The 17,816-nt window shown below is 46.6% G+C and overlaps 1 protein-coding gene across 1 annotated transcript in view; it reads right to left on the bottom strand.

Annotated features, from left to right (window-relative positions):
* The window catches only part of LOC137324045 (uncharacterized), a 238,230-nt gene that overhangs the window by 183,223 nt on the left and 37,191 nt on the right, over positions 1 to 17,816 (bottom strand). The window contains exons 7-10 of the mRNA XM_067988215.1: positions 12,355 to 12,969; positions 8,037 to 8,639; positions 6,035 to 6,619; positions 2,238 to 2,822 (exon numbers count right to left, since the gene is read on the bottom strand). Coding sequence (XP_067844316.1) covers positions 2,238 to 2,822; positions 6,035 to 6,619; positions 8,037 to 8,639; positions 12,355 to 12,969 — 2,388 coding nt within the window. The remainder of the gene's footprint in view (positions 1 to 2,237; positions 2,823 to 6,034; positions 6,620 to 8,036; positions 8,640 to 12,354; positions 12,970 to 17,816) is intronic.

The following is a 17,816-nucleotide window of genomic DNA, read 5'->3' as shown; positions in this document are numbered from 1 at the left end:
TCTCTAGAGGACCAACGCTCACTTTACTTACTGTTTTCCTTTTTAAATACCTGTAGAAATTCTTACTATCTGTTTTTATATTTCTAGCTAGCTTTCTCTCGTACTTTAATTTCTCCCTTCTTATTATTCTTTTAGTTTTTGCTGTTTTTTATATTCTGTCCAATCTTCTGACCGGCCACTAATCTTCGCAGAATTGTATGCTTTTTCTTTCAATTTGATACTGTCTTTAACTTCCTTAGTTAGCCACGGATGGTATGTCCTTCCCCTACAGTCTTTGTTTCTCACTGGAATGTATCTTTGCTGAGTGTTATGAAATATCTCATTAAATGTCTGCCACTGCATCTCTACTGACATATGCCTTAACCTAAGTTCCCAGTCCACTTTAGCCAGCTCTGTCTTCATGCCCTCATAATTGTCCTTATTTAAGTTTAAAACACTAGTCTTAGACTTACTCTTCTCTCCCTCAAACTGAATGCGAAATTCAATCATATTATGATCACTGCTACCTAGAGGCTCCTTTACAATGAGGTCATTAATTAATCCTACCTAATTACACATCATTACAGATCTAGAATAGCCTGCTTTCTGGTTGGGTCTCACATGTGCTGCTCTAAGAAACTGTCCCGAAAGCATTCTATGAACCCATCATCCAGGTTACCTTTGCCATGGAGTTGAGGTCGAAGATCAGCCATGATCTGATTGAATGGTGGAGCAGGCTCGCGGGGCCGTATGGCCTACTCCTGCTCCTATTTCTTATGTTCTTATGTAAGTGAGGAGATGAAGAGAGAATACTGGGAGCGCAAAAAAGGATGATTTTTCTTGCCTACTATCTTGAAGAAATAGTCCAGGGAGTGCTGACAGCCCTCTTTAGGGTAAAACTGTGAGCCTTACCCTAAAACTAAAACTTAACTACATGTCACGTTTGACACTTCCACAAATAGCAATTTCACACTTCTGGTCATTCTACTTATCCTGCACCCACTATCGGGTGGTATAGCACTCCAACCTGAGGCAGAATGCACTGGGAGTGTTGGAAGAAGAGCCAAGGACTCTCTCAAGTTCAGAGCTGAGCTGGATGAAAACTGAAAATAAAATTTCATATTGATACAGCTCCGCCATAGTAGCCAGTCCGTTTTCCGTAGATGCCAACGGGGAAAGTTTTGGGGATCTTAGGAAAGAAGAACACTTAAAACAGAAGCCTATGCAAAGGAAATATATGCATTTTTATGTATTTCTCCCCTCCCCTCCCAAAAATGCTGACTAGTACTGGAATATGTCTCTCAGGGCACCAACTGCCTTCTAGTCCTTTGCCAAAGTGGCTTTTCTTCATTTGTGAGCCAAGGCAGGCAGTGTTTCTAGATTGTTTTACCATTGGCTACATCAATGCCAACAGCAATCTCCATCCTCACTCACAGTCCACACAACAACTGTAGGTGTTCAACTGGGCTGGGGTGGTCTGGTCTGATTGGCTGCTTATAACACAGGTTCATAATGTTGACAACAGATTTCCAAATGCCCTTTTGCATTGGCTGTTGATTCTGTGAGATAGAAACACTTCTCACACCGTGACTTTTTGCTTTTGCTCGAGTGCAGGTTTCTGTGCTGTACATTCTATGTAATTCTATGTGCTGTTTTATGTTCAGTATTTCCATCTGGGTGTTGTGTACATAGGATTGTAATTTGGCTGAGGTTTCAGTCCTGGTACAAGAAAGGCCTCTTTTAACCACATTCATTTCCCTAACCTTTTACTTTTAACTTTGTTTTTAGAGAGCAAGTAATTTTAATATTTAATTGAGTACATATTAAATCTGGGCATATATAAATTAATATAATAAACTACACATTGTGACCAAGTCCTAAAGATTGCAGGGAAAGATCAAAAGCTTTTGGTGGAATGAAATGTTACCAGATCAGAGTCAAGGTGTATGAGTGAGAGGGGGTAAGGAACTCTTTTGTAATTATATTTTAACCACTGGTTACTGGATAGCAATCAGGTGGGAACCCTGGTTAATTTTGTTCCATCTGCCAAGTCCCCAGACTCCAAAGCCAATTGTGACAATCTAGCTGAGATCATAGATAGAAGTTGGGCATTCATGGTCTGCATGGCTCAGTTCATCACTGGACAGTAAGCAAAACATCTCAGGCACCAGGCGAGCTAACACAAATATTTTTTCCATTATTTTGCCTTTTGCCCAATTACATAATTCCACATTGTAAAAAAAATGGTGCACAAATACCTTCAACAGCTGTTTCAACAACTTCAACCGCCACCGTTTTCATTATCTGCTGGAGTCGATCCTGAATGTCGAGCAAAGCCCGGAAGCTCTTGACAGGAAAAGCCAAGCTGGTGGAGTATGCCATTGGCTCTAGTACTGTTCGATCAGCCGCCTTCAGGCCAATCCCAAACAGCACGATTCCCAGTTTTCTTAATTTATCTGCCTGCTGTGAAATATCATCGTTTGACTTCCCAGCAGTGAGAAGCAGCAGAATCTGTGGAATGGCATCCTCCATCCTACTTCCTGCAGAACTGGTGAACACATTCCTTATGACGTGGTCCAGTGCCTGGCCAATTTTGATTTTTTTGCCACGCTTCAGTTTGAGTTTCTTGATTGCAGCCAGGACATTTTTCTTGGTTGAGTGAGTATTTAGAAAGAATTCAGTTCTCGGATTCTCACTGAACTGTACCACACCAAATTGAACTTTCTCCTTTCCAACATCAAAATTTTCAACCATTTTAGCCATAAACTGACGAACTGTTGGAAATCCTTTTCCAATTTTGGCAGATCCATCGATGAGGAAAACAACATCTCTTCTATCAACACCTGTAACAAGTGAAAGTAATCACCCTTTAAAGCTTTTTGCGGAATGATGGCAAAACAAATTGGACCACATATAGTGAGTGCTGGAGAAGCCAGTTCTTTTTCCTCTTTTCTCTCCTCTAGTCCTGCAGGCAGTGATTCATGCTAGGTTGCAGTTCCATAGTTATCTGTGCTCCACAGGTATCGCACCCAAGTGGCCACTCCTTGTGTCCATGGGCTATTTCACTATGGCAGGCATCGGATCTGAGCCTAACCCCATCCTCACCTGATATCCACATGCATTCAATTTTCAAGAAGTTATCAAATACTGATCAGGAGCAGAAACCCTGGCTCCCTCTGTGGTTGAAGGGCACTGAAGTGATTGTAGCATCCACACCTCTGTCTTAATTGTGATTAACTAACTCAACACAGACCAGTGATTCATACCGAAACCACTGTGGCCTGTATGACTCAGCACCACACTATGCAATGCCTTCACCCAGTGAGCCTTTTGAGAAGTGACAGATGAGATATTTTATAATATGCAAATAAAATAAATGATGGGCGGTATGTGCTACAAGACTTTGGTAATCACACCAAAGAGGTTTGTATGAGAGAGTGAAACTCAGTATATCAATAGCATTGAATCCCAAGAGGACAGAACAGCCATGAAAAGAAGTAACAGAAAGTGTAAACAAGGTTAATGCAGTAGATGCGATATACATGCGCTTTCAAAAGGCCTTCGATAAGGTACCGCATAATAGACTCATGACTAAGGTCAGAGCATCTGGAGTCAGGGACAAGTAGCAGAATGGATAGCAAACTGGCTACAAACAGAAAACAGAGAGTAGGGGTCAAAGGTCGTTCCTCAGACTGGCAGAAGGTAGGAACTGGTGTTCCACAAAGATTGGTGCTGGAACCACTGTTGTTCACCATTTACATCAATGATTTGGACTCCAGAATCGGAAGTACATTTTCAAAATTTGCGGATGACGCCAAATTGGGCCGGTATAACTAATACTGAGAAAGACCGCATCAAGATACAAGAAGACATTAACTAACTTGCAGAATGGGCATGTAAATGGAAAATGATATCTGTATAGGTAAGTGTGAGGTGATGCATTTTGGTAGGAAGAATGAAGAGGCCACAAGAATGCTTGGAAAATAAGAGTCCAAATGGGTAGGGGCGCAAAGGATCTAGGGGTACAGATTGACAAATCATTAAAAGTAGCAACGCAGGTTAATAAAGCCATAAAAAGTGCAAACAAAGCACTGGGGTTCATTTCTAGAGGAATCGAATTCAAAAGCAGCGAAGTTATGTTAACCTGAAATAGAACCTTGGTTGGACCACACTTAGAGTACTGCGAACAGTCCTGGTCATCATATTGCAAAAAGGATATTAAAGCACTGGATAAAGTGCAAAGAAGATTTACAAGGATGATACCAGCACTGAGAGGGAACAACTGTCAGGAAAAACTAAACAGGCTGGAGCTCTTTTCTCTAGAAAACAGAAGACTGAGAGGTGACCTAATAGAGGTCTTTAAAATTATGAAGGGATTTGATAGGGTATACGGAGAAAAGATGTTTCCACTTGTGGGGGAGTCCAAAACACAGATCACTAAAATGTAGTGGTCAGGTACAAAAATAATCAAAAAGGCTAATGGAACGTTAGCCTTTATATCTAGAGGGCTAGAATATAAAGGGGAGGAAGTTTTGCTACAGCTGTACAAAGCCATGGTTAGACCACATCTGGAGAACTGTGTACAGTTCTGGGCACTGAACCTTAGAAACGAAATATTGGCCTTGGAAGGAGTGCAGCGCAGTTTCACCAGAATGTTACCAGGGCTCCAAAGGTTAAATTATGAGGAGATATTACATAAACTAGGCTTGTATTCCCTGGAATATAAATGGTTACGGGATGATTTGATTGAGGTTCTTAGAATTTTGAAAGGAATTGATAGGATAGATAGAGAGAAACTTTTTCCGCTGGTGGGGAAGTCTAGGACAAGGGGACATAACCTTAAAATCAGAGTCAGGCCATTGAGGAGAGAAGTTAGGAAACACTTCTTCACAAAAAGGGTGGTAGATGTGTGGAACTCTCTCCCACAAAAAGCAATAGATGCTAGCTCAATTAATAATTTTAAATCTGAGATCGTTGGATTTTTGCTAGCCAAGAGTATTAGGGGATGTGGAGTCAATGCGGTTGAATAGAATTAGGATACAGATCAGCCATGATCTCCCTGAATGGCGGAACAGGCTCGAGGGGTTGAGTTGCCTATGTTCCATAAATATAGATACTAATAAATCCAATAAAGAATTCAGGAGAATCTTCTTTACTCAGAGAGTGGTTAGAATGTGGAATGCGCTACCACATAGAGGTGAATGGCACAGATGCATTTAAGGGGAAGCTAGATAAGTAAATGAGGAAGAAGGGAACAGAAGGACATGTTGATAAGGTGAGATGAAGTAAGATGGGAAGAGGCTTGTGTGGAGGATAAACACCAGCATTGACCTGTTGGGCCAAATGGCCTGTTATTGTACTGTAAATTCTATGTAAGTGTTATTATTTTTTTCTCCTGTTAATGAGTGTTCTAGTTCAAGTTTTATTATTGTTTTCTTGCTGCAACCTTTCCTCTGCCACTGATCACTGATGCCAATGCAACACATAAGCAGAAGAGAATCTTTACTGAAAAATATTTCCCCATTTCTGCAATATGGTAACACTGCCCATGTTCTGAATTTGTTCCATTTATACTGTGGGGAGGGAGGAGAGATTTAGAACGTCATCAACAACACTGGAATATCAGTGCATGTGCAACTGTTGTATAGTTACGATTTGGCCAGCGAGATGAAACTGCATTGCTGGCTTCTACAGAGAGCTCAGCTCACTCACAGTCAGAATAAAATGGCTGCAACCAATTACACTTTCCACTTTGCTCCTGGAGGCGGGAATGGAAACTACCTCAGGAGGTAGTGTTCTGTGTCTCCAGAGCCAGGTACGCTGCCTCGGTTATATTACAATGCTCCCTTCAAAGACAGAGCTGCCTCTGAAGGCAATTTGTATGGAGTATGACTCTCTCCTTTTGTGTAATACAATTAATCAAATTAAAGAAGGTTCAACCTCTTGCTCTGATACATTTGCCTCCAAAACTGATCATATAATGAGCAGTTCATAGCTTTTGTTCGATTACCCAATAGAGCAAAACTGTTCCTAATTTTCAAAAGTGGTTGGTTACCTGAGCTGGTAATAGGTGGTACTGGGACACTCTCTACATTCTGTGAAATGGTGAGCAGACGCAGGTCCAGATCTGTAAGGCCCCAGTAGTCTTTGACTTCAAAACTCAGTTTTGGTGAATATGCGATTTGATTCAGTTCTCTTTTGTCCACATCCCCGATGCCGACAACGAATGGCACTACCCCAGCCTGCTTCAGTTCCTCCGATGGCCGCCTCACATCGTCCTGTGACTTTCCAGAAGTGATGAGCACCAGAATTTGTGAGAACCCCAAATGTTGCCTGCCCCCGCCAGACCTGCTGAAGACGTTCTTCCTGACAAAGTCCAGCGCTGCTCCAGTCTTGAGCCTTCTTCCGCCTTTAAGACGAAGCCTTCCGATTGCAGCTAAGACCTTTTCTTTACTTGAGTAAGCATTTAATGGAAATTCAATCCTTGCATCATCACTGTATTGTACCACTGAAATGTGATCTTTGTCCGTTGCAACATCAAAGTTAGGGATTAAGTTAACAATAAGGTCACGAATTAAATAAAAATAAGTTCCTACGTTGGATGAACCATCAATTAGGAACACAACATCTCTTTTGTTGCCTGCAATAAGTAAGAAAGAGTAATTATCACCAAGGTTATCCAGTGAATATTATAAATACTAGTGCATTTCCTGACATGGTAAACATACTGTTTTATAACATTGACCTGTCAAGCTCTAATAATAATTCTTATCAGCTCCCAGCAGGCCCAGAGATAGCTGAAGCAACAGGGTTTTTCTTCCTTCTTTCATTTTTTATCTCTCTCTTTCCCGGAATAGTGTCTCTCACAAACCACTCCCTGCCATTCAAGGGTTTTCTCTCTGTCTTCATTCCCTCTCAAAAGGAACTTTCTCCATCCCTTTTTCTCCCTCCCCCAAAAGAGGGTCACGATTCCTTCTTCCCCTACAGCATCTGTTACTCTCTATTCTCCCTCTTCCCCAGGCCACAGAACTGCTAAAATAAACACCTTTGCACATGTGCTCATCGAAGATTGCAAAAAACATCTCTCTCTCCCCTCCTTCATTTCTATTCTGCTCTTCCTCACTCTGTTTCTCAATACCAATTTATTTTTCTCTCTATTATTTATTTAATTTATTGTTCTCCTCTTTCTCTTGTCTTTTTGTGTCTCTCATGGTATCTAATTCTCTTTGTGCTTTTTCATTTTTTTTCCTCAATATTTCTCTTCCTCTCTTGTGATATTTCATTTTCTCTCTCTCTGGTTTAATTTTGCCTCTGTCTGAGCATTTAACTTTCTTTGAGTTTCCCTCCCATTATTTTTACCCATTTGCTCCTCAGTACTTCCATTGAATATTTCTCTCTTCTCTCATGCTATTTAATTCTCTTCCATTCTCAGTATATCTCAGTATTTTCTGTTCTCTCTCAGTATTTATCTCGACTAGTGCTGCAGTTTCTTCACTTTCTGAGGACACAGTGCTGAGGGCTGGTCCCCACTCTTACTGAAGCCGGCCACATTTCTCATTGGTGTCGGCTCGGACATGCCTCACTGTCCAAGGAATTTAATGAGAGACTGAAGTGAGCCCCAGACTGACACACTGGCACTCGTGGTGGGACACACATCCATGGTGCCAGCAGGCCTCCAACACCTCATTCATGTGGCCATTCTTCATGTGTGAGTCCAGACTGTGATTGTTGGCAGATTATTTAACCATGAAAAGGCATCCCAACCGAGCCTAATCCTGTTCTCACCAGGTGGCACAAAGGTGCACTTTCCATCAAGAGGTTACGGACAACAATGGGAACGCTCATGATTTTTATCCTTCCTTAGCTGAGGGCTATTCTAGGCCCTGCTGCTGCCCTGACTGAGATCATTTTCAACCTGCAGCCTTCCTGGTCTGTATGTTTTAGTCTACATTAGGCAGTGCACTTATCTACTGAGTCATCGGAGCTCTATAAATTACTTCATGTGTTTAACGTTGAAACTCAAGGATACAAACTGAGAATTATTCAAACACAAATACCTTCAGTGACACTGGATGGCATTTTAATAACTTCAACCAACAGTGTCTTCAGGGGTTGTAGCAGCTGATCCTGGATATCTGGCAGAGACTGGAAGTCTTGGACGGCAAACAGCAAATTGGATGAGTATGCAATCTCTTGTAGTTCTTTACCATCTGCATCCATGGCCCCGATAACAAATGTCACGATTGCGGCTCTTTTTAATGCTGCTGCTGCCTCCTTAACATCATCTCTTGACTTTCCAGAAATGAGAAGCACCAATAGCTGTGGCACATGAGCATCTCGCCTACTTCCAGCAGCCTTAGTGAAGACATTCCTGATGACGTAGTTCAATGCGGCCCCAGTGTTCAGCACTCTGCCACCTTTGGGTCTCAAATTTCTCACTGCAGCCAAAGTGTCATCTTTATTTGAGTAGGCGTTCAATGGAAATTCGACTTTTGTGTTCTCACTGTACTGTACCACTGCGACGCGATTCGTGTTCAACCCGACATCGAGCTGTTGAATTACGCCTTGAAGAAACTCGCGTACAAAAGGAAACGAAGAGCCAGCTTTTGTGGAGCCATCAATCAAGAAAACAATGTCTCTCTCCTGGGCATCAATAATATCTAACAAGACAACAGTCATTAGTTTTGTAGTTTTATGGTGTATTTTTAAAAATACATTACTGAAACTAACAGATCCATTTTGCTATTGTTTCCCTCCCTCTCCTAATTTTGGACTCAAGCCTTATTAATGCATATTCCTTCAGTTTGTGAGTGAAAAGCCTAGGTGTGGCACATCACCTAGGCTGCAAAGACTGGGAAAGAAGAAAAAGTAAATGAAATAATATTGATTAGATGACGACAAGCTTGGGCTTTCAAAGCCTGTCGATTGTAGGAATAAGAGAACACTGAAGGAGGTAAGGAGTTTTACAGTTTTGAGGAAGAACCAGTTAGCTTAGATGTGATATGTGAAATCTTAATTCCACACCCTGAGGATGCAGGAAAAAGAAAGAGCGTGTAGGGTGGTATATTTGGAGTTTAGCTGGAACAAAAGAGGAAAGTTTGGAGCAGTAAAGACCATAGTATAGATAAAATAAAGATCTGGAACAGGAACCCTGACTGATATCTTTTAACTTCCCTCAGAACATGAGATTAATTTTAGTGACTCCAGCAATTCACAATCTATAATCTAACAATGTTGTCATCCTGCAATTTTGACAAAAAATGTTATATTGAGATTTCCAGGAATTTGCACCAAAAGTTCATTGTGGTACTGTGAGTGGCAGCCAATATTGCTTTGAACTACACAAACCTTTCATTGTTTTCAATTCACAGCAGTAGAAATATAGGGGAAATTTTAACCCCCCAGGACAGGCAGGGGCAGGGAAAGGGGTTAAAAATTCAAAAATGGGAACCCCAACCCTAACCCACCTCCAACACGTCCACTTCCGGTTTTAACAGAGGCAGGTTAAGGGGTGGGCAACTAACCTGCTCTGCTGAGGCGGGCCCATCATTTAAATATTTTAATGAGGCTGCATGCCTCAAATTTTAGCACAGTTTTAAATTTAATGGCTGTGGGCTGGGTTTCCCAGGGCTCAGGAAACCCGGCAGCTCAAGGGAGACGAGAAAGGCCAGATCCAGTGGGTAAATGCTTTTCCGCACTGCTTGTGGGCCAGGAGGAGCAAGAGTGCTTCCCACTGGGCTCCCAAGCAAACCTGCTTCCCTCCCCGAGATCGGAGACGTCGTCCCTGCAATCCGATTTCCCCCCCCCCAATCGCGATCCGCCCTACCCCCCCCATCTCCTCTTGGCCCGCAATGTCCTCTCCCCCCCACTGATCTCCTCCCGGCCTGTGATGTCCTCTCCGCCCCCCCCAATCACCGACCCCCGATCTCCTCCCAGCCCATGATCTCTCCCTCCCTCCCAGCTCCTCTCCGTTCCCCGGCTGCTCTCCATTTTTTGAAGGCCTTCCAAGGGACAAGCAAGAGCCTCATTACACCTCTTAATTCAATCTTATTTAATCTGGTCCCATGCTGAAGTCACTAACTTTTATTTAACCAATATAAAGCAGGAACTGCTGGGTTTGTTGCTCTGTCCTTTCGGAGTTTCTTTCTTAAAGATGTGTTTAATTGTTTATTATTGCTTCTGGAGCTGTGTTTCTTTGGCTTGTGGATTAGGGGTTCTGCAGAATTCTTGATGCAAAACTTCCTGCTGATGTTCGGTGCTGTGGTTTTATTTTTGCATTACAATCCTTTCCCCACAAAAGTTTTGGTGAACACTGCCACTTCATTTGCAGCAAGCAAATTGTTCAGCATGGGAATTCTTTTGGTCATTCGTATTTGGAGGAGAAGCAGAAGTTTCTGTGGAGGGAAGAAAGGCAAGTGCGATTGCATCCAAGATGTTTGGCATCTATGCATCCTTCTCCCTGGAGCCACTTGTTTAGGTCTAGGCATACCTACCTGGGTAAGTCTGAAGATACTTGTCTTTGTCACCTGGGATTCACAAGGGATGCTCTCACCTGAGTTATGTTGTCTCTTCAAGTAAGACCTCCAGACAATTTCCACCACAAGGACAGCTCTGCCCCTGGTTTTTGAAAGTGACCACAATCTAGATATCTGGGATATCTACAATCCCAGATCTTTTCAAGCAACCACCAGAGACATTGTCCAGATCATTTAGTCCTCTGAGCACCAACGCATTAAACAAGTGAAGGAAAATTTGTTTGCCAAGGAAAACATTTTCCTCGCTTCCCCTATTGAAAGGAGGCAGCAGAATGAGAGACCACCACACTTTTACCAGCTGAAAGGTTTCCCCAAGGTACAGGGCCTCATAGATGGCCATCCAGGTCCCCAGCAACAGCCCCATGGCTTATGTGAATAGAAAAGGCTTCTATTGCATTACCGTGCAGGTGGCCTTGGACAATGAGAGCAGAATCATGTAAGTGAATGTGCAATATCCTGGGAGCAGCCACAGTCTCTTCATTATATGGCGGACCGCCGTGCCACCATTATTTGATGGAGTGGGCAGAACGGGTGGGTCGCTGCTAGGGGAGCAAGAATACCGACTATAGCCACAACTACTTGAGAAATCCATAAACAGATGTGGAACACAAGTAAAATTAAGCTCATGTTTCCAAAGAACTCTGGTGACCTTTGTATGAACAGTCCTATTGTATTGAGCACAATACTATGGCCTGGTGAACAACATTCCCTCCATTACAAACAAAAAGAACATTCAGAACTACGTTGAGATAAAGTAGTTTATTTCACAACTAATGATTAGTGTATGGGCTATTAATATTTGCTTCCTCAGTGCTTCCCCCTTGATGACAATATATGTTGTGTGTCGTCTCCTACCTAATCTTGTGTTCCTTCTACGTGGTACTTCAGTGTGAAAAAATCTAGCTGTAAAAAATCTGAAAGATTGTGTCAGTGCGCCCCGTGCTCCTTTGCCGATGCTCCACCATCGTTGGAGCGCAGTGCTTGTGGCACACATGCTAACGACAAAGACTTATTTTGAATGGGCAGATTGTGGCCAGACTTACCTTCGCACTTTTCCTCTGCATGGAGAAAATTTTCTTCATCTACCCCCACAACCTACAGATGTAGAGACAGCACTGACTGGATGAGCGACCTCCTGCCATGCTTGTTGCATTTATGTCACAGAGAAGAGTTACCTTCAAACCCAAATATGGCTATTTTCCTCTGCTATATCTCTTGCCCCAGAATATTAAAGCTTTCTTCGACAAAGAGGTAATGCAAGCCATTTTCCCATGCGTTGCACTGCTGATTTAGTAGATTTTCTGCAGCCAGAAAAATAGGCGCCTTGATGTGGGAGCAGAAGCCCTTTAAGAGCTACTGTTCTCTGGATAGCCCCTGATAATCATAGCAGCCCCGATGCATGTGAAAAACAGGCACAAAGCATGTTCAAGGTGTATTCACGAGCTGACCTCACTGCACCCAGTAGTGCAGAATCTCACACTGTCAAATTTAATTTAGATCACTGAATCTGCCCTACAATCAGCAGGACCAAAGAAGAAAAAATTGGATAGGTTTAAAACAGCTGTTTTATAAAAATCCCAATATATTGACATTTGTAACCTTTTTGCATGCATTTTAGTAAGTACCATGGTGTGATACCATGATCTGCTGACAAATCCCTCTAACAATCTCTCCAAAATAATACACACTTTGTGGACAAAGGAGTAATATATTGTTGGTGGGAACTGAGTAACGAAGGAGTATTCAGAGAGTAGAAATTCCTAGCAGCCTAGCAATTCCTATTCATTTATAGCAATGCAAGACATTTTTGTCAAAGTACAATAGTTTAAAATTCAATTACCTTTTCTACTGCTCATTGTCGGGAGTTCAGAAATTATCTTCACACCAGTCAGAGTTGACAATGGTAATAGCACTTTCTGTTGTATCTCTGGAAGGGAACGGAAATCCTTCACATTGAAAACCAAACTGGAATCCAAAGCAGCATCTTGTAGATCTTGTTTTACTGCATTCCCTGCTCCAATGGCTAAAGTCATCACACCAGCTCGTAGCAGGGCATCTGATGGCGGTTTGATATTATCTCTTGATCTTCCACCAGTAACAAGTACCAGAAACTGGGGAACACCTTCTTCTTTCCTACTTCCTGAATATTTGGTAAAAATGTATTTAAGGACGTAGTCCAGTGCAGCCCCAGTCTTGGGCACTGTGCCACCTTTCAATCTGAGTCTTCTTAGATGAGAGACAAGTTCATCTTTTGATGAGTAGGTGTTTAGAAAGAACTCAGGTTCTGCAACATCGCTGTACTGTACCAGACCTACCCGCACCCTGTCACTTCCAATATCGAGGGTCTCAATTATTCTTGTGATGAAGTCACGGATCGCAGGTAAATTTGTGCTTCCAACTTGAAATGATCCATCAATTAGGAACACAATATCGCTCTTGTATGCTTCTGTTACATCTAAAAACAGGAAATACACACAAATATTTATAAGTTCTACAAATGAAATGCATGATTTGTATTAAATTTATGAAGTGACTTGATTAGGCAAAGTTGTATTCATTTTTCAAGTAGAGATGTTACATTGAATTCTGAACACATGCACCCAACTGCCAGGTAGACAAACCGTTTCAATTGTTCTACACTCTGATTGGCAGTGAAACCATGCAGCCAAGGTTTGAGCTAAGTTGTTTGGGGAAGTACTCTTCCTACACTCAATCTCACCCGTTCTGTTCTAGCATTGAGCCACTTTGTATTCTACAGATCTGCATTTAGAGAGCCCAAGATTGCTGCTGCACAACCCATGACCAGGCTCTGCTCAGCTGGAATAAGTTGCTGTGAAAGGGCATTGATGCAGACAGTATAAACGGGTTCATAGCCCACTCTGTCCAGGAAGAAGAAAAGATTGACAGATGTAGCGAGAGGGTGGGTAGGTGGCGGTGATCTGTGAAAACGTTTTTTTCTTGTTAATTTTTTTTGCTGTGATGAGCATCCACCATGAGTCAGAAGGTAGAAACTAATAGTCTCCCTCTTGGATGACATGATTTTTCTTCCATTTATAGAGGAAGTGCCATTAATTATTCAGGTATGTAATTCTTTCCCAAGATCTCCCTGTTCTTGCTATGGGAGAACTCTGAGGTAGCAAATATAGTGTTATAATATAGTGTTATAATATAGCTTCTGCTGTAAAGAAAGTGAACAATTTACAACACTTGTTGAACGAGACCGATGTGGCTAATTGCATTTCTGAGTAAATAAAAAATGAGAAATAGACACAGTTATTGGGCATGTGATCTCAGTACTCGTATTTGCACAACGTATGCATGTGTACTTTAACCATTTGTGCATTTGTTGGTAAAATGGTAAGATGAAAGGCAGAGTGAGGTGATGTTTTTTGATTGTTGTGAGTGCTTTACTTCCTTGGTTACTGAATGCTGGTCGATGTTCGATAAATAAAATATATACATGCGAAGTATGTAAATTGATGTAGGGTGTTTTCTACTAAAATTAGTGCCTGTGGCTAAAACAGCATCATATAGCCACATCTATGGCTAGTCAGCAATTTCTTTTGGACACCACTGAACTAGACCATAAATTACATGATGGAGATGGGAAGCTCCAGGAGTTTATCTGTAGCCAAGGGCAATTTAAGACCCTTTCATCCAGCCATACAGAGGATCCATTCAGATTTACAAAACACAGGCCTGTTGGTCAGAAGGATAATTTCCTACCTTACCAACTCTACCTTTTCTGTCTAAGAAGGACACCAACCAATAGTGACATGAAGAGATCAGCTGAGAGTTCTTTAGTTTCTACTGTTTCAGTGCTGCTCCCCCCAATGGTGCAGTGCTCCCTCAGTGCTGCTCCCACGACGGTGCAGCGCTCCCTCAGTGCTGCTCCCCCGACGGTGCAGCGCTCCCTCAGTGCTGCTCCCTCGACGGTGCAGCGCTCCCTCAGTGCTGCTCCCACGACGGTGCAGCGCTCCCTCAGTGCTGCCCTCCCGACGGTGCAGCGCTCCCTCAGTGCTGCCCCCGATGGTGCAGCGCTCCCTCAGTGCTGCCCTCCCGACAGTGCAGCGCTCCCTCAGTGCTGCCCTCCCGACGGTGCAGCGCTCCCTCAGTGCTGCCCTCCCGACGGTGCAGCGCTCCCTCAGTGCTGCCCCCCCCGACGGTGCAGCGCTCCCTCAGTGCTGCATCCGATGGTGCAGCGCTCCCTCAGTGCTGCCCTCCCGACAGTGCAGCGCTCCCTCAGTGCTGCCCTCCCGACGGTGCAGCGCTCCCTCAGTGCTGCCCTCCCGACGGTGCAGCGCTCCCTCAGTGCTGCCCTCCCGACGGTGCAGCGCTCCCTCAGTGCTGCCCTCCCGACGGTGCAGCGCTCCCTCAGTGCTGCCCCCCCCGACGGTGCAGCGCTCCCTCAGTGCTGCATCCGATGGTGCAGCGCTCCCTCAGTGCTGCCCTCCCGACAGTGCAGCGCTCCCTCAGTGCTGCCCTCCCGACGGTGCAGCGCTCCCTCAGTGCTGCCCTCCCGACGGTGCAGCGCTCCCTCAGTGCTGCCCCCCCCGACGGTGCAGCGCTCCCTCAGTGCTGCCCTCCCGATGGTGCAGCGCTCCCTCAGTGCTGCCCTCCCGACGGTGCAGCTCTCCCTCAGTGCTGACCCCCCGACGGTGCAGCGCTCCCTCAGTGCTGCATCCGATGGTGCAGCGCTCCCTCAGTGCTGCCCTCCCGACGGTGCAGCTCTCCCTCAGTGCTGACCCCCCGACGGTGCAGCGCTCCCTCAGTGCTGCATCCGATGGTGCAGCGCTCCCTCAGTGCTGCCCCCCCGACGGTGCAGCGCTCCCTCAGTGCTGCCCTCCCGACGGTGCAGCGCTCCCTCAGTGCTGCCCTCCCGACGGTGCAGCGCTCCCTCAGTGCTGCCTCCCGATGGTGCAGCGCTCCCTCAGTGCTGCCCTCCCGACGGTGCAGCGCTCCCTCAGTGCTGCCTCCCGATGGTGCAGCGCTCCCTCAGTGCTGCCCCCCGATGGTGCAGCGCTCCCTCAGTGCTGCCCCCCGACGGTGCAGCGCTCCCTCAGTGCTGCTCCCGCGATGGTGCAGCGCTCCCTCAGTGCTGCCCCCCCGATGGTGCAGCGCTCCCTCAGTGCTGCCCCCCGACGGTGCAGCGCTCCCTCAGTGCTGCCCCCCCGACGGTGCAGCGCTCCCTCAGTGCTGCCCTCCCGACGGTGCAGCGCTCCCTCAGTGCTGCCCCCCCGATGGTGCAGCGCTCCCTCAGTGCTGCTCCCCCCGATGGTGCAGCGCTCCCTCACTGCTGCCTCCCCGATTGTGCAGCGCTCCCTCAGTGCTGCTCCCCCGACGGTGCAGCGCTTCCTCACTGCTGCTCCCCCGACGGTGCAGCGCTCCCTCAGTGCTGACCCCCCGACGGCGCAGCGCTCCCTCAGTGCTGCTTCCCCGACGGCGCAGCGCTCCCTCAGTGCTGCCTCCCGATGGTGCAGCGCTCCCTCAGTGCTGCTCCCCCGATGGTGCAGCGCTCCCTCAGTGCTGCTCCCCCGACGGTGCAGCGCTCCCTCAGTGCTGCCCCCGATGGTGCAGCGCTCCCTCAGTGCTGCCCCCCCGACGGTGCAGCGCTCCCTCAGTGCTGCCCTCCCGACGGTGCAGCGCTCCCTCAGTGCTGCCCCCCCGACGGTGCAGCGCTCCCTCTGTGCTGCCCCCGATGGTGCAGCGCTCCCTCAGTGCTGCCCCCGATGGTGCAGCGCTCCCTCAGTGCTGCCCCCCCGACGGTGCAGCGCTCCCTCAGTGCTGCCCTCCCGACGGTGCAGCGCTCCCTCAGTGCTGCCCCCCCGACGGTGCAGCGCTCCCTCAGTGCTGCCCTCCCGACGGTGCAGAGCTCCCTCAGTGCTGCCCTCCCGATGGTGCAGCGCTCCCTCAGTGCTGCTCCCCCGACGGTGCAGCGCTCCCTCAGTGCTGCTCCCCCGACGGTGCAGCGCTCCCTCAGTGCTGACCCCCCGACGGCGCAGCGCTCCCTCAGTGCTGCTTCCCCGACGGCGCAGCGCTCCTCAGTGCTGCCTCCCGATGGTGCAGCGCTCCCTCAGTGCTGCTCCCCCGATGGTGCAGCGCTCCCTCAGTGCTGCTCCCCCGACGGTGCAGCGCTCCCTCAGTGCTGACCCCCCGACGGCGCAGCGCTCCCTCAGTGCTGCCTCCCGATGGTGCAGCGCTCCCTCAGTGCTGCCCCCCCGACGGTGCAGCGCTCCCTCAGTGCTGCCCCCCCGATGGTGCAGCGCTCCCTCATTGCTGCCTCCCCGATGGTGCAGCGCTCCCTCAGTGCTGCCCCCCCGACGGTGCAGCGCTCCCTCACTGCTGCCCCCCCGATGGTGCAGCGCTCCCTCAGTGCTGCCCCCGATGGCGCAGCGCTCCCTCAGTGCTGCCCCCCGACGGTGCAGCGCTCCCTCAGTGCTGCCCCCCGACGGTGCAGCGCTCCCTCAGTGCTGCCCCCCCGACGGTGCAGCGCTCCCTCAGTGCTGCCCCCCCGACGGTGCAGCGCTCCCTCAGTGCTGACCCATCTATTTCATATAGACCAGACCAGATTTATAAAGGGGAGGCACAGTGGACCATGTGAGGAGTCTTAGACACCCTCCACTACCACAGAAGAAGCCTTTAATCTGGTTGATCACTAAGGCAAAGAAACTGCCCCTTTGTTTAATCACTGGCTTTCCACTCCAATGACTCATTGAGTAAATGCACCATATGGAAGAGTATTGAGCCATGGAGTCCAGGAAGGTCTAAGATTCAATATCTGATTTGTGCTGGGTTAGCTGGTCTTATTCAGTACATTGAAGGCACACTAGAACTTGCCTCAGCACTGCTGGGTTAGAGTTGAGAAAAAGCAACCAAAACTCCTGCTCCTGATCATTATCTAGTGACTCATGGTAGAAAGTACATGTATGTGGACATCAGTTGAGGGCAGGTGTGGACTGCAATTTATGCTTCCAATAGTCATGTAGCCTACCGGCAATGACCATCCAGACTTGCACATGGCCACATAGCAACATACTGGGGGACTGCCAGAACCTCAGCAAGACTCTTCAGGGGGAATTTTGACTTTGTGCGATAGTCTAAAATGGGTGATAGCGAATCGGCAGCCCGATTTACAACTCTCACGATTTTTATTTCCACTGACTTCAACGGAAATATAAATCGGGAGAGATGTAAAATGAGCGGCTGATCGCTGTCACCCATTTTAGACTATCGTACAAAGTCAAAATTACCTCCTTCAACTTCAGGAGAGCAGTGAAAATTGAAAAAGTTTAAAAATAGCTG

Source organism: Heptranchias perlo, chromosome 7 (genome assembly GCF_035084215.1).
Source record: "Heptranchias perlo isolate sHepPer1 chromosome 7, sHepPer1.hap1, whole genome shotgun sequence".
Lineage (NCBI taxonomy): Eukaryota > Metazoa > Chordata > Chondrichthyes > Hexanchiformes > Hexanchidae > Heptranchias > Heptranchias perlo.
The sequence above is the reverse complement of the archived record's forward strand: the minus strand, read 5'-3'. Positions and strand labels throughout refer to the sequence as shown.